The sequence below is a fragment of the Pogona vitticeps genome, chromosome 5 (genome assembly GCF_051106095.1).
Source record: "Pogona vitticeps strain Pit_001003342236 chromosome 5, PviZW2.1, whole genome shotgun sequence".
Lineage (NCBI taxonomy): Eukaryota > Metazoa > Chordata > Lepidosauria > Squamata > Agamidae > Pogona > Pogona vitticeps.
The window spans coordinates 186,831,661-186,846,665 of NC_135787.1; the positions used below are offsets into that span (position 1 = coordinate 186,831,661).

Genomic DNA, 15,005 nt, shown 5'->3' on the forward strand with positions numbered 1-15,005 from the left:
CCTGGCTGGGAGGTTTTGGAAGCTGTTATCCCCAAAGCAACCTTTCCAGGCTGTGACTGAACTGCTGTCACGGAGCTGAGACAGGGATAAACTGGGACAGTGACCTGAACTCATTAGAAGCATGAAATTAGTTTTTTTTTATTTTAAAAAAATCATCATGGGGTGTGGAATCTCTTTGGGGTTAAGGAAACGGTTCAAGCCGGAAAGCTACATTCCCTCATGAACTAGCTCCTGGGAGTCACATTCCTGTGGCAAACGAGCAGGAGGTTAAAATGGACTTGAGGACGTTCACAGAGAGTGGAGTGTGTGTCTTTGTCTTCTACTTCACTCACACGCCGGCCTGCAGTTCCCAGCCATGCAGGATTATAATAGTAGTTATCTGCAAATTTATGTTTCCATTTGCGAGAGAGAGAGAGAGAGAGAGAGAGAGGGGGGGGGGACGGAGGGAGGGAGGGAGGGAGGGAGAGAGAGATGGCTAGCTTAGAAAGCTCTTTTCAGAGTACCCGAGGATTCTAACATGCTCTTGGTTTCTAAGTTAAATTTTATTTTATTTTGGGTAGGTTTCTGCAAATGTATGTTTCGAGTTGCTACATGGGGCAGGGAGGCAGCCTGGAAAGCTTCTTTTCAGAGTACCTGAGGAGTCCACCATGCTCTTGATTTCTATGTTAAATTTCCCTTCATTTCATGTTTTCACTGCCTTTCTCCCTGTAGGCAGCTTACAAATGGCTCAAAAACAAATATTAAAACATGGACGATATATTTTCAATAATCATACTATCAACAATTAAACATATTCAGTTTTAAAAGGCAGGGGAAAAACCTTATTGAAATCAGTTCAAACACTAGGCTATCATTCTACACTAGAGATGGGCACAAACTGAACCACGAACCAGGGGGAAAAAATACAAAAAACCAGGGCTGGTTTGTGGTTCGGTGCATGGATCTCGTTTTGCCAAAACGAAACGAAGCACCAACCGTTTCCCCCCTCAGCACTTTGGTTTGCAAAATGGGATGACCGCCCTGCTCCCTCTCACTGCCCCCTCCATCACCTCCCTATTTGTTTTGAAGCTGCCCCCACCATCCTGAAAGGCAGCAGGCCCGGATCCTTGCACGGAAGCCAGGCCTGCTGTCTGTGTGCATGCACCCGCTCGTCAGCAGCGCACTCATGTCCTCCCCAGCACAAACTCATGTCCTCCCCAGTTTGGAAAAATGAACCCCAAACTAGTTCATTTTGGGAGGGGAGGAGACGTGATAGTTTGTGGTTCGGTGGTAGCCAGAAACCATGAACCATCATGAACCATCATGGTTTTCCAGTCTGTGCACATATCTACTCTACACTGGATATCTACTCTTAAATATCTATCCAGCCCAAACAGCTGGAAGAGATATTTGGGAGGAGAAGTCTGGAAAAGCATGCCTTTCACCTTTAACTCTCTGACTTCTACTTCCTATCATGAGATCAGGGTCTGCCTCTCAGTCTCATTCTGACTTCCATCTTGTTTTCATCTTTCTAATCAGCAGACATGCAGTCTCAAAGTCAGGAGCCTTGGGGCACATGCCTAACTAGTTAGAATGATGATTTAGGCTTTTCTAGACATCACCTTGCCGGCAAAAGTCTGCATAGTCAAAGCTATGGTTTTTCCAGTAGCGATGTATGGAAGTGAGAGTTGGACCATAAAGAAGGCTGACCACCGAAGAATTGATGCTTTTGAAATGTGGTGCTGGAGGAGACTCTTGAGAGTCCCCTGGACTGCAAGGAGAACAAACCTATCCGTTCTGAAGGAAATCAATCCTGAGTGCTCCCTGGAAGGGCAGCTCCTGAAGCTGAGGCTCCAATACTTTGGCCATCTCATGAGAAGAGAAGACTCCCTGGAAAAGACCCTGATGTTGGGAAAGTGTGAAGGCAGGAGGAGAAGGGGACGACAGAGGACAAGATGGTTGAACAGGGTCATCGAAGCGACCAACATGAATTGGACCCAACTCCGGGAGGCAGTGGAAGATAGGAGGGCCTGCCGTGCTCTGGTCCATGGGGTCACAAAGAGTCAGACACGACTAAACAACTAAACAATGACAACAAAAATCTTCAATGTAAGTTCAGTTATTTGATGCTAACTGCTTCTCCTGCTTTCCCATTCGCCCGTTGGCCCATGGATCTACTGCAGCACCTATTCTGCAACACAGAGAGCAAACTTAATATTTGTTTATCTCTTTCGCATTGTGAACAATCCAACCGCCACATTACACTGCCTTTCCAAACAGTGCATCTTTAGAGTATTATGTTGTACCTTTCAGCTCAATGCTAAGAAGAAGAATCTGAATTTTCTAGACCCTTCTAAATTTAGCTGTGTAAACTTAGCTTCAGAAACTAACCAAGGTGCTCATTTTCCTATTAGTGACTCTAATTGTTTTTCTGAGGACGTGGGGGATTACAAGGAAGAAAGGAACCAGACTTCCAAGAATGTAAGTTTCCATTAAATAGAAGTTCAGTGCCAGGCCAATACACTTCATCAACCCAAACCAGTGGGAAAGGATCACAAACTTTCACTGTGAACTGATTAGCTTTGCTTTCTTCTCGGTGTTTTCTGCCAACTTCAGTTCATATTTCTCGGGGTGCTCTTGGTGAAGACAGAGAACATCGTATCGAGATGTCTTTTATTAGCTCAAGGGTTTATACAAAGTGTTTTGCCAGCTTTCGGACAGTAATGGGTTGCACTTTAGATGAAAGAGATACATATTTTTGTTGACTTTGTTGCGCTAGCAACAGTTCTAAGATAAAAATAAGCTAGTTGGGGATGAACCAGCAAAATTTAGTCACTACTAAAGGTCCCTAGTGGATGAGACTCTGATTCCACGTCTAGAAGCAGTGCACCCTGAAGTGAAAAAAACTGCCTGTTTATGGCAACATTAGTTTGTTTTAATCCACCTTTAGCATTTATTGTTTTGTAATCCAACAGTTAGTAGATAGTATAGCTTTATTTGCCTCCCTACAGACCTGAGCATGTAGCACTGATATATTTGTGTGCTGGGGGGATAATTTTTGTAAGAGGAGGAAAAGTGCCCTTACTTAATGTGTGATCTGTGTTGCAGAGTTTCGAATTCCTGGCAAAATTCCTTGTGCTACACAGTAGGTGTACACACAGCGGAGAATAGCTTCAGGTTCTCCAGATAGTCCACCCTTTTCTCATCAACTAGCACTTAATGGCTCGATAACTCACTCTGAGACATTTGTAGGAGAAAGAATAAAAATATTTCATTACTTACAGCTGTGAACAGATCAACAGCAAACAAACAAATTGCTTTCAATAGATTAAAGAGAGGGAAAAGAAACACTCAGGAGAGAGGCGAGGCTCCTTCTGAATTCAGAAGTGGGAGGGAATAATTGGTTAGTCCTGGATAGATTGACAGTCACCCTAGCCCAGAAAAATGCCTTTCACTCATTCAAGCCACTGGCAGTATGCAAGGTTGCAAATAAAACTCCAACAGCCAGAGCCATTTCAAGCAAGGCAATGGGATTTAGCAATGGAAACAGAAGAGTGCATGAAATATAGAACCAATTTTTAGCTACGTGCATTTTTGCAAGATCTGCACAGAACATTAGATGCAAGTATTTTGAGGAAATCTAGCTTCAGTCATTGAGTAAGGGCATCATGTTATTACTGGCAGCTTCAATCCAGTGAATTGCAATTAGCCTTGGCAACCAGCCACCTGACACTAAAACAATTTACAAGAAGGAATAAATGATCATGTAACCCATCCCACATTACCTGTTGGAGCATCTCTCCCCAAGGTCATCTGTCCGCTGTACTAGATCCTCCCGGGCAATGCTCCTCCGGGTAGCTACTCCAAAGGAGGCCCAGAAGTCATCTACAAGAAGTGGGGCCTACTTCGCTGTGGCAACAGCACTTTGAAATCAATTCCTGGCATGGCAGTGCCTGGTCCTTTCCCTCCTAACATTTAGAAGGCATCTCAAAATGTTGCTTTTAGACAGGCTTTCGATAATGACTCTGCATGACTTCTTGCCTCCTGTCCTGCCAGTCAGAGATAATATGCCTCTTAGTACCATTGGTTTGTGTTTTTTGCCCCAGGACATGGTGGCGCTGCGGGTTAAACCATAGAAGCCTCTGTGCTGCAAGGTCAGAAGACCAGCCGTTGTAAGATCGAATCCATGCGATGGAGGGAGCTCCCATCGTTTGTCCCAGCTCCTGCCAATCTAGCAGTTTGAAAGCATGCAAATGCAAATAGATAAATAGGTGCCACCACAGTGGGAAAGTCATTGCGTTCCGTGTCTAGTCGCGCTGGCCACGTGACCACAGAAAGTGTCTTTGGACAAACGCTGGCTCTACGGCTTGGAAATGGGGATGAGCACCGCACCCTAGAGTCGGACATGACTGGACTAAATGTCAAGGGGAACCTTTACCTTTTACCATTGGTTTTATTTCTCTGACTGTTCATTTATAATTTTATTCTCCCAAGTTGCTTATTTTATCATGCTGTAAACTGCCCAGAACAGTGCATTGACTAATGGAGAGGTATTAAAATAAAATAAAAAATAAAATAAAATAAAATATGAGGCTGTTCCAAATGCTCAGACATCAGATGAGTGCTGATACAGTAGCAGATCGTCTGCTTTCCAAAGTGGCCCACCAGTTAAACCTGAGAATCACACAGGTAAGGAAGGTGTTTGTTTATAAATCTTCCAGATTTGGAATATAAAGAATACGACGATTAAAAGACTGGTGCAGAAAGAAAGACTTTCATGTCACTATCCGTGAATGTGCTTGGTCCAGACATTCCCTTTTAAAAGCATCCAAGTTGCTGGTAATCCCATTGCCTTCAAGCAAAGAGTGCTCTAAAATTTTCTGTCTCCCACAAATCACTTCCGTTTGTTGGCCCAGCAAGAATGATTTCTTGGAGCCTCACTGCTATATTGGGGTGCCGAGAATATGTTTTGTCTTCTCCCATAAGAATCCCTCACTATCATCATCTGACTTCAGTTCTGACTTATGATGCCACTTTTCAGGGTTTTCCAGCTAAAGAGTACGCAGGAGGGGTTCACCATTCCCTTCCTTGGGGCCTGGAGCTACTCTCAGGAGGCCCAGTGGGGAATTGAACTCCCAACCTCTGGCTTCACAACTAGATACCTCACTCACTGAACAAGCCAGTCCTTAGAAAAGGCAAAACTCTCCATCAGATGGAGACCATTATTCCTGTACCTTCTATGACATTTCGCCACAGATGCCAGGAAACTCCTCTTGAATCATGTGGCCCAACTGCTATGGGGTAGCAACGTATTTGGGGCTGGCCCTCCACCAAGACAAGTGCAACCAACACAAACCAGCCTAACCAAATAGTTTAGAAGATCGAGATTTAGGTTCCCTTTTCCAGTAAGATCTGTTTACTCCAGAGGTTAGAATCTCTCTCTCTCTCTCTCTCTCTCTCTCTCTCTCTCTCTCTCTCTGTCTCTCTCTCTCACACACACACACACACACGCACGCACTGCGTCAATGCAATTTTGGACACAAGCCAGTAGCCCTCATGCCTCCCTCCCTCCCTCCCTTCCCAACACTTGGGAAAATGTTGGAAACTTTGTGAAAGTTTGTGATGTCCAGGGAGGTGGAGAAATCTCAGAAGACTGCTTGTGCAGCTGAGATGTTTCTCCTCCACCTCATTTGGCGCACAATCGCTTGGTCACTCTTCCCTTAATCAGCAGCAGGTTTTTCTTTTTTTAAAAAATTCCAGTTGTTCTCTGATTCCTTTCTTTCCCTCCCTCCCCCCCCACCTTTGCTGAAGAAGACAGAAATCATGGCTCTGGCCGTTCTCTCCAACCCTCACATTTAGACTGGAGGTCAAGTGCAAAAGAGCAGAGAAAGAAGAGCAGTCAGCGACCCACGGCAGTATATTCTTACTTGCGCCCCTGCTGTTTTTTGCATCCTGGGTTTTCAGCAGCCATGGGAACTCAAAGGATTCGGCTAAGCTGACGACCAGCGGGTGCCAGGAGACGTCTGATCTACGGCCGCCCTAATCTTTGTAAGTTTCTATTTTCCTTCTTTGGTCTGTCTGCGCCATCTTAGACACGGCCCCTTTCCTCTGATCCTCCCTGTCCAGGTGTTTCCAGCTGTTGTGACTTGTCCTGAATGTTCTCTCTCCCAGTTTACAACATTCCCATCTTCCTCACCCTTTCCTCTAGTAAGCCAGAGGGTCTGTGCTGAAGTCATATGAGAAAGACCAGAGCACCCGTTTGCCAGGAAATCACATCTTCTGACCTTGAAACATTTTCCCCAGGTCTCAGGAGGGTCTAGCGGCAAAAGATTGCAAATAAGAGAGAAGTACTTTGGACATGCTCAGAAGATCATTGATGTATCCTCAGCTGATCTCAAAGGGAAAGGTGGATTACATTATAAAACCCTGTGTGCTCCAACTCAAATTTAATCCTGTTTTTGAGCAGATTAAAATGTGCTGAGACCACAGATCTCCACCCCCCTCCCCAGCTCAGAGAGCAATTTTCTCCTTTCATCCAAGTCTATGTAGCTAACTTTTGGGTTGGGTATTTTATTAACATGTACTGCTAATTTGAGTTTCAGTAGTCAGGTGTGTGTGTTTGTGCAGCTTCAACACTAATCAAAACTAAACAGAACAAAGAACACAATGTTCTAAGTAAATGAAGCAAGCTTTTGGATCAGACAGGGCTCTTCAGTTATACTGGATAATGTTCTAGGATGGTGATAATGAGATAATTTTGCTGGAACAGGGTCTTTCTTCAATCCTGTTTTCTAGGCATGCCTGAATGAGCACCTTCTACTTGTTTACAACAGTAGGCACAATGAAAAACTTTCTATAACTCAGAAGCCTCCTTTCTGAACACAAAAAAACTTTCTGGGGAAGGAGAGACAGCCATGTTAGCCTGTTGCCAAGTTAGCACAGCAAGGAGTTTTTAAGAGTAAGTTTATTTGACACATATTTTGATAGACCGCAGCTGGCACCCTCCTTCACCAGATGCATGGATGTGATGCAACGGGCTTGCAGTCTATGAACGTTTATGGCAAATAAAACATGTTCGTCTTTAAGGGGGTGTTAAATTCTTTGTTCTGTTTCCAAACGCTTGCTCTTCAGTGACAGACAACCTCAAAGCAACAGAGCAATGGTACTTAAATCTTTAATCTTGGCTGCTCGGTGTTTCTCAGTTGGCTGGAAGATCAGCAAGATTTTAACCTCCTGGCAATTTATATCTCCACCTATACTGCTTCCACGTTGTATTGTGTTTATAGTAGAAATGTGCATCTTGTTTGTTTGCTTGCTTGCTTGATTTATATGCCGCCTTTCTCCCCATAAGGAAACTCAAGGCAGCTCACAATATTTAAAGGAAAAGAACTAGAAACGTAAGTTAAATATAAAAAACAACACATTGAACTATAGGCTAATTAAAATACCATTGAATAATTAAAAGCAAGTAAAGATTTAAAACTATCTGAACACTAAGAAGGCATTCAGAGACTCACTCATGATTGTTAAAAGCCTGCCTGAAGAGATGAATCTTTAGCTGTCAGCGGAAGGGTAAAAGGGAGGGGGGCAGTGTGATCTCCCGAGGGAGAGCATTTCATCACCTGGGAGCAGCCACAGAGAAGGCCCTGTCTCGTGTCCTCATCAGCCATGCCTGTGCTGGCAATGGGACCAAGAAGAGGGCCTCCTCTGAAATATTGATGGAAAGAGTTTTGACAGTGCATCTAGTCTTCTGAACTTGTCTGAGAAAGGATTCACTAAACCCAAACTGCTTTTGAATGATGTCCATATAAGTTTGAGGGAAAATCTGAACAGTTTTGCTTGCTTGTGGCAGAACTTCCATTAATAGAGATCTCCGGGGATTTCCCTCCATTTCAGGACTTCTGCATTCGCTTGATGTAGGACTTCATCAGGAAAGCTTCCTGGCGGGTTGTCTCTTACTCTGGCTTGACACTGCTTTCCGTTTTTCACAGCTTCTCGTTTTGCATGAGATGTGATCCAGGATTGTGCAGAATCTCATGGAGAAATATTGATGCCCTGCTCCATTTCCTTCCCCTTCCATGTCTTTGTTCTCATTCACTTTCAATGAAAGGGCCATGGTGCATGAACATACTTTGCACGCTGATCCAAGGTTCAGTTCCTGAACTCTCCATTTTAAGCACTTCGCAAAACAGGCTTGAGAATGCCTGAAACCAGAGAGAGAGAGAGAGAGAGAGAGAGAGATTAGAGGTAGCCATGATTAGCTCTGAAAGCACGTCAATCTTGATGGGAGATGGTTGAGGCTGATTTCCCATGTTTGTCAAAGATATCCCCAGTGCTTAAGCCCAGAAGAATAATTACCAAACAAAGCAAGCTTATCTGCATAATCATGAACATTCATTCATTCCCCAATCTTTTTTTTTTTTGGACTTACTGTATTTTTTGCACCATAAGACTCACTTTTTTCCCACAAAACAGGGGTGTGGAAAGTCTGTGCGTCTTATGGAGCTAAGAAAACAGATTATATTTTCCTGTTTTCTTCTCCTAAAAAATTGGTGCGTCTTATGGAAAGGTGCGTCTTATGGAGCGAAAAATACGGGTATATACCGCCTCATAGCGCTACAAGCACTCTCCGGGCAGTTTACAATTTAATTATACAGGCTACACATTGCCCCCCCAGCAAGCTGGGTACTCATTTTACCGACCTCGGAAGGATGGAAGGCTGAGTCAACCTTGAGCCGGCTACCTGGGATTTGAACCCCAGGTCGTGAGCACAGTTTTAGCTGCAGTACAGCGTTTTAACCACTGCGCCACGAGGCTCTTCATGCTGAGCATCATCGACTTAGACCAATAGTTCCCAGCCTTGGGGTACCCAGATACTCTTGGAGTAAAATTCCCAGAAGCCTTCACCTTTAGCTGTGTTGGCCAGGACTTCTGGGAGTTGTAGTCTAAGAACATCTAGGGACCAGAGGTTGGGAACTACTGACTTAAGACAGATGAGAGTTTTGCACTAGTGTGCACTTAGCAAGGGGTCTATGTTTGAAGCACCCTTTAGTTATAATTTCAACCTACTTTTCATCCAGGGAAATCTGGGACCATCGGATGATGCTTCCTATTTATTAGCAGGACTGTGCATGTATCTTTCGTGTCATCAGCTTTCAATTAAAGCAAAGGTGAAGACATTGTGGAGGTTTCTATATCTGAAGAATTCTATGGGTTGCCAAGAAAGAGCACATGCGAGAGGGGGGTGTTTCCTCAACTTTACTAGATTTTCACTGTGTTTTTATAGCAAAGGTCATATCAAAATTTAGGGGCTTTCAAAGTGAACAACAAGTTCTGATGACTAGTGCAATTCCTAGGATAATGTACAAGTGCGCTGTTCCTTTTGAAAGGATTTACTCACCTTCCTGATCAGATATAATCTAAACCGGCTTGGATATTTTCCCCTCTTGTCTCTTAATATTGTAACTTATTCTGCAGGAGTATGGACACTTCTTGTGTGTTTAGAGCAGTGGTTCCCAACCTTGGGTCCCCTGATGTTCTTGGACTACAACTCCCAGAAATCTGGACCAGCACAGACTAGTGGGAAAGGCTCTTGGGAGTTTTAATCCCAAAACATCTGGGGTCCCAAGAATCACCGCTAGAGAAATAGACCAGCGATATATGTGGGAAGAGGATTTTGTTTATTTACTGAGCACTAACCGTTGCTGGGAACCATCTCATGCTGTCCAATAAACCGTTAGTGGAATTTAATTTACAAAGGAAACACTTTTGATGAGAAAGACCGATCAGTGCAAAGCACAAAAAGCTGCCCACATTTGGAAAAGAAATGCACCAGTAAGAAGGTTCACCTGCCTGGCACCTCAGCTGGGCAAGGCATTTCAAACAGAAATAGCAAAAAGGGGTTTTATGTGGTCTTTCTTTCCACAGAATTGAACAGGCTGCTTCTGAGTCCTCAACTCCAGCTCCCTTCTCTGTTGGCTGGTGAACTATGGTGACAGGAAGATGTTGGCTAGGAAGAGCATCATTCCGGAAGAGTATGTCCTTGCACGAATCGCAGCGGAGAACCTGGGCAAGCCACGTGTCCGGGACCGGCCCCGCAAAGCCCGGTTCATTGCCAAGAACGGCGCGTGCAACCTGGCTCACAAGAACATCCGTGAGCAAGGGCGGTTCTTGCAAGACATCTTCACCACCTTGGTGGACCTGAAGTGGCGCCACACCTTGGTGATCTTCACCATGTCCTTCCTGTGCAGCTGGCTTTTCTTTGCCATGGTGTGGTGGCTGGTGGCCTTTGCCCACGGAGACATGGACAAGCCGTGCGTGGGAAACGAGGATGTCAGCAAATGGAAGCCATGCATCACCTGCGTCAGGTAATGTGTAGCGAGCTAGCACAGTGAAGTAGGTAAAACAACAGCCGCCAAATAAAGTACGAATCAGTGCCATTCAAGTGTGCATGGTCACAAGTAGGCTGCAACTGGTGTCTCTTGCGTACATGACACATATTTTTGGCCTATATTTGTGGCACCTGTATCCTGTGTTGCCACCCAGACTATACTGCAGGCTTTCCGAATCTGACACTCTTCAGATGTGCTTGAACATGTTTGTTTGTTGGCTTGACTGGGAGATTCTGGGAGTTGTGGTTCCAAAATGTGTCCAAGTTGCATATTTAACTATAGCTCCCATCATCCCAGTCAAAATGGTTATTAGCTATGTTGGCTGAAAAGGATGACAGGATGGCAAGTAACAAGAACTTCTGCATAATTTTTAGGTTTCAAGCCTAAATGTGTTCTCGAAGGACTTCACAGCCAGGATCCAACAGTTGTTGTAGGTTTTTTGGGTTGTTTGGCCGTGTTCCGGAGGTTTTTCTTCCTAATGTTACACCAGTCTCGGTGGCTGGCATCTTCAGAGGACAGGAGTCAGAACTCTGTCTGTGTTCTAGTGTAGTGTGTGGGATAATTGAGTATTTGTAGCTGTGCGATCAGCTTTTGTCCTTTTCAGGAGATTGGGTAATATGGTGATCAGGGTGTTTTTTGTTATTGGTGTATTGTGATAAGGAGGAGATGATCTATCACTGTGATTGATATGTGTCGTTAGCTAGTCTTTTATGTGCAGTGATCACCGGTCCTTGTGGCTGGGTAGAGTTCGTTGACCTTTTTGCAGGCTGTATTTTTCAGTGCTGGGAGCCAGACTTTGCTGAGTTTTAGACTTTCTTCTTTTTTGTTGAAGCTGTGCTGACGTTTGTGGATTTCAATGGCTTCTCTGTGTAGTCTAACATAATGATTACTGGTGTTGTCCAGTACTTCTGTTTTTTGAAATAGGATTTCATGTCCAGCTTGTTTCAGGACATGTTCAGCTACTGCCAATTTTTCTGGTTGTTTTAGTCACCCAATCTTCTGAAAAGGACAAAAGCTGAGCCCACAGCTACAAATACTCAACTAACCCACACACTATACCAGTACACAGACAGTGTCCTGTCCTCTGAAGATGCCAGCCACAGAGACTGGCAAAACGTTAGGAAGAAAAACCTCCAGAACATGGTCAAACAGCCAGAACAACCTGCAACCACCACCTACCAGTTACGTTTTGTGTTTGCTGGACTTCTACAGGTCAAGGCATCCAGCAGGAGTTGTGTCAAGTGACACTGAGGCAGCAGCAAGTGTGCATGTGGAAGCCGCCTTCACCAAAAGAACCTTCTTTTCGGTATCTGGAAGTTGAGTCATGGCAACTGGGCTTCTTTCCTTTTGGGTTGAAATGTTTCAGTACTCATCCAAGTAACTGCAGTCCTTCTCCACCCATTATCATGGGCCATTAACAGTCATTAAAAGTGGTCTTTCTGGTGTCTGGTCCTGATCTTTCTGGGGACCGATGAAAGGCCCAACTCATGACAATGGGTGGAGAAAGACTACAGAAGTGGGATTATCCCTCACCCTCAGTCCTTTGTCCATCTAACGAGCCTATTCAGACCAGGGGGAAGTGAAACCAATGTGAAGGATTTATCAGGGATCTCCTACCAACTCTCCTCAGACTGAAGAAACTACTTGGAGGAATAGCAAAATGTTTCAACCTAACAGGAAAGAAGTCCAGTTGCCATGGTTCAACTTCCAGATTAGCCTCACCTGGATGACTGAGAATCTTCACAGATCCCTTTTTTTTTCAATAGTACTTGTGTTTGTCATAGAAACATGAATGACAGCCATTTATTTACAACGGGTGGAAGTTTTGAGGGCAGCTGGAGAAACTTGGAGGTCCAGGACCTGCAACAGCCAACATAGGTGTGACCAAACTCAAATTTATGTGTTCCATGCTAGAGTATGGAATTAATTAATAAAAAATAGTGAGTTATGTGCATTTAATTCTTCTCCCAAAATAGAACTAAGTTACAGTACAAAATGATAGCATCTGAATTGGTCTCCAGGCCATTTGCACTTATGCTGTACTGACAGATATCTTGAGTGGCTTCATAATTTTATAACACTGTGCAACTTTTCTCCCCATAGGTCCTTCACCTCTGCTTTCCTCTTCTCTATTGAGGTTCAAGTGACCATTGGTTTTGGAGGCAGGATGATGACTGAAGAATGTCTTATAGCCATTGGGGTCTTGATGTTCCAGAACATTGTGGGCTTGATTATCAATGCCGTCATGCTTGGTTGCATCTTCATGAAAACAGCCCAGGCACACCGAAGAGCAGAGACGCTGATCTTTAGCCGGAATGCAGTGATTGCCGTTCGTAATGGCCATCTGTGCTTCATGTTCCGGGTGGGAGACCTGAGGAAAAGCATGATCATCAATGCTTCAGTGCGAATACAAGTTGTTAAGAAGACTACAACCCCGGAAGGAGAGATCATCCCCATCCACCAGTTAGATGTTCCGGTTGACAATCCGGTGGAGAGCAACAATATTTTTCTTGTAGCTCCTTTGATTATCTGCCATGTCATTGACAAGCGGAGTCCTCTCTACGACCTCTGTGCCAACGACTTGGCCAGCCAAGACCTAGAAATTATCGTAATACTTGAAGGTGTGGTGGAAACCACGGGGATCACCACCCAAGCAAGAACATCCTACATATCGGAAGAGATCCTGTGGGGCCACCGCTTTGTGCCGATCGTCACGGAAGAGGAAGGGACTTACGCAGTGGACTACTCCAAGTTCGGCAACACGAGCAAAGTGGCGGCGCCCCGTTGCAGTGCCAAGGAGCTGGACGACAAGCCTTCCATTCTGATCCAGACACTCCAGAAAAGTGAGCTGTCCCATCAGAACTCTTTGAGGAAACGGAATTCAATGAGGAGGAACAATTCCATCAGACGGAATAACTCCATGAGAAGGAATAATTCTTCCTTCATTGTGCCCAAGGTCCAGTTCATGACCCATGAAGGAAGCCAGAGCACCTTGGAGACATGACGGATCTGGAACAGATCACACGGAGCTCTTTGGCGGAATCAAATACTTTCCTTTTTAATTTATGTAAATACAATATAAGCAGTAGCAACTTGGCATAAGCATGTAATACGGTGGCTCCCAACTTTGGGTAAGCCACGTGTTCTGGGACTGAAAATCCCAGAAGCCTTCGCCATTAGCTGTGCTGGCTTGGGTTTCTGGGAGGTGCAGTCTAAGAACACCTGGATTACCCAAGGTTGGGAGCCACTGATGTAACAGAATCAGGGGCTATTCATATTACACATAAGGTCAAAAGAAACACAGCATGGATGGGGAATGTGTGATCTTCTAGATGTTTCTGGACAACAATGAGGGTTGTCTGAGATGACGCAGACAATGGTGATGGATGATGGAAGCTGTAGTCCCATAATACCTGGAGAATCATGCATTCCCAGTCCATATGAGAAAGACATAACTTGGGCCTTGTTGCCACTGGTGTAGTATTTCAAGGGCTGAGGTGTCTGTGAACACTCCAGGTTCGGTACATTATTAGATGTTCTTCATATCAAAAGGTAAGATTTGTATACAAAATTGACATATTAGAGGACAAAAATAGACCAGAACTAGAGTGGGTATTTGCAGCTCAGCAACAGAAGTGGGGAAAATGTATCATGATCAATAGGAGAGGTTGATCCGCATAAAACGTGCACTTGCTAGTGTATGTATAGATGCAGTTTGAGCAATATTACCCAATATCCTGTTGCCAATTTCTGCCTACATAAAGGAAATTGCCAAAGTCTTGGTGGCACATTTCTGCTCCATAATGAAGTGCTGGTTGTATTCCTGGATGGATGCCCAACTGCACAATCAGTTTTCCCTACCCAAGCATACATCTACAATAGGATTCTGGCCAATTGCCCTCATTGCAGTAGAAATACAAAGCCTCTTACCATAGTGGGTAAAATTAGGATTTAAATCAAACTTGGGTCAGGCAGCCTTTCAAGTAGAAGGCTGTTCCACAGAAGAGTTTTGTTTGTGTATGGAAGAGCATCTATTCAGTCTAAATGGGCACAGTCTAGATCAGGAATGGATGATGTCTTGGATTAAAGGTGACACCAGAATGCTCAAGGCCACAGAGTCTCACCAATGAATTTGGCTACCACTGCTGAATTTCCCACAGCTGCTGCTGCAACGTGGCAGCAGCTGCAGTGACTCTCTACGGCGTGAAAGAGCAGTCCTTTGTACCATAGAGGTTTGCCAGTCTGTAGGGTAGACTGTCTTCTTCCCTTTTGGTTTTGGAAGCATAGTGACATCTGTGGTGAATGGAGACTGGGGCATGTGTGCAAAAAACAGCTTTGACTGTCCATACCCTCACATTTTGTCCACTACTAATCTAAAGATAGTTTACTATATTGCCGAGAACTAGGTATTTGGGGTTGTATTGAGTGATGGCTTTCCACTTTACAGTTTATATCTCTAGTGAAACATGCTTTTTGACATTTTCAGTTGGTATGACACTTGCATCCCATTCTAGAGAGAGGGAAGAGAGAGATATAATCCTTTCCCCATTGTCCAAACCTTCTTTGGAGAGCTCTCATGTGTAAGAACTGGCACTGAGAAATAAAAGGAAATGTCAACTGGTTGAGAATGCAGCG

The 15,005-nt window shown here is 44.4% G+C and overlaps 1 protein-coding gene across 1 annotated transcript; it reads left to right on the plus strand.

Annotated features, from left to right (window-relative positions):
- Nucleotides 1-5,626: 5,626 nt before the first annotated feature.
- KCNJ8 (potassium inwardly rectifying channel subfamily J member 8) lies at nucleotides 5,627-14,347 on the plus strand. Its single transcript, XM_020801070.3, has 3 exons — nucleotides 5,627-6,027; nucleotides 9,907-10,346; nucleotides 12,474-14,347. The coding sequence occupies exons 2-3, from the start codon at nucleotides 9,982-9,984 to the stop codon at nucleotides 13,372-13,374; spliced, it is 1,266 nt and encodes a 421-aa protein (XP_020656729.1). The 5' UTR covers nucleotides 5,627-6,027; nucleotides 9,907-9,981; the 3' UTR covers nucleotides 13,375-14,347.
- Nucleotides 14,348-15,005: the final 658 nt, after the last annotated feature.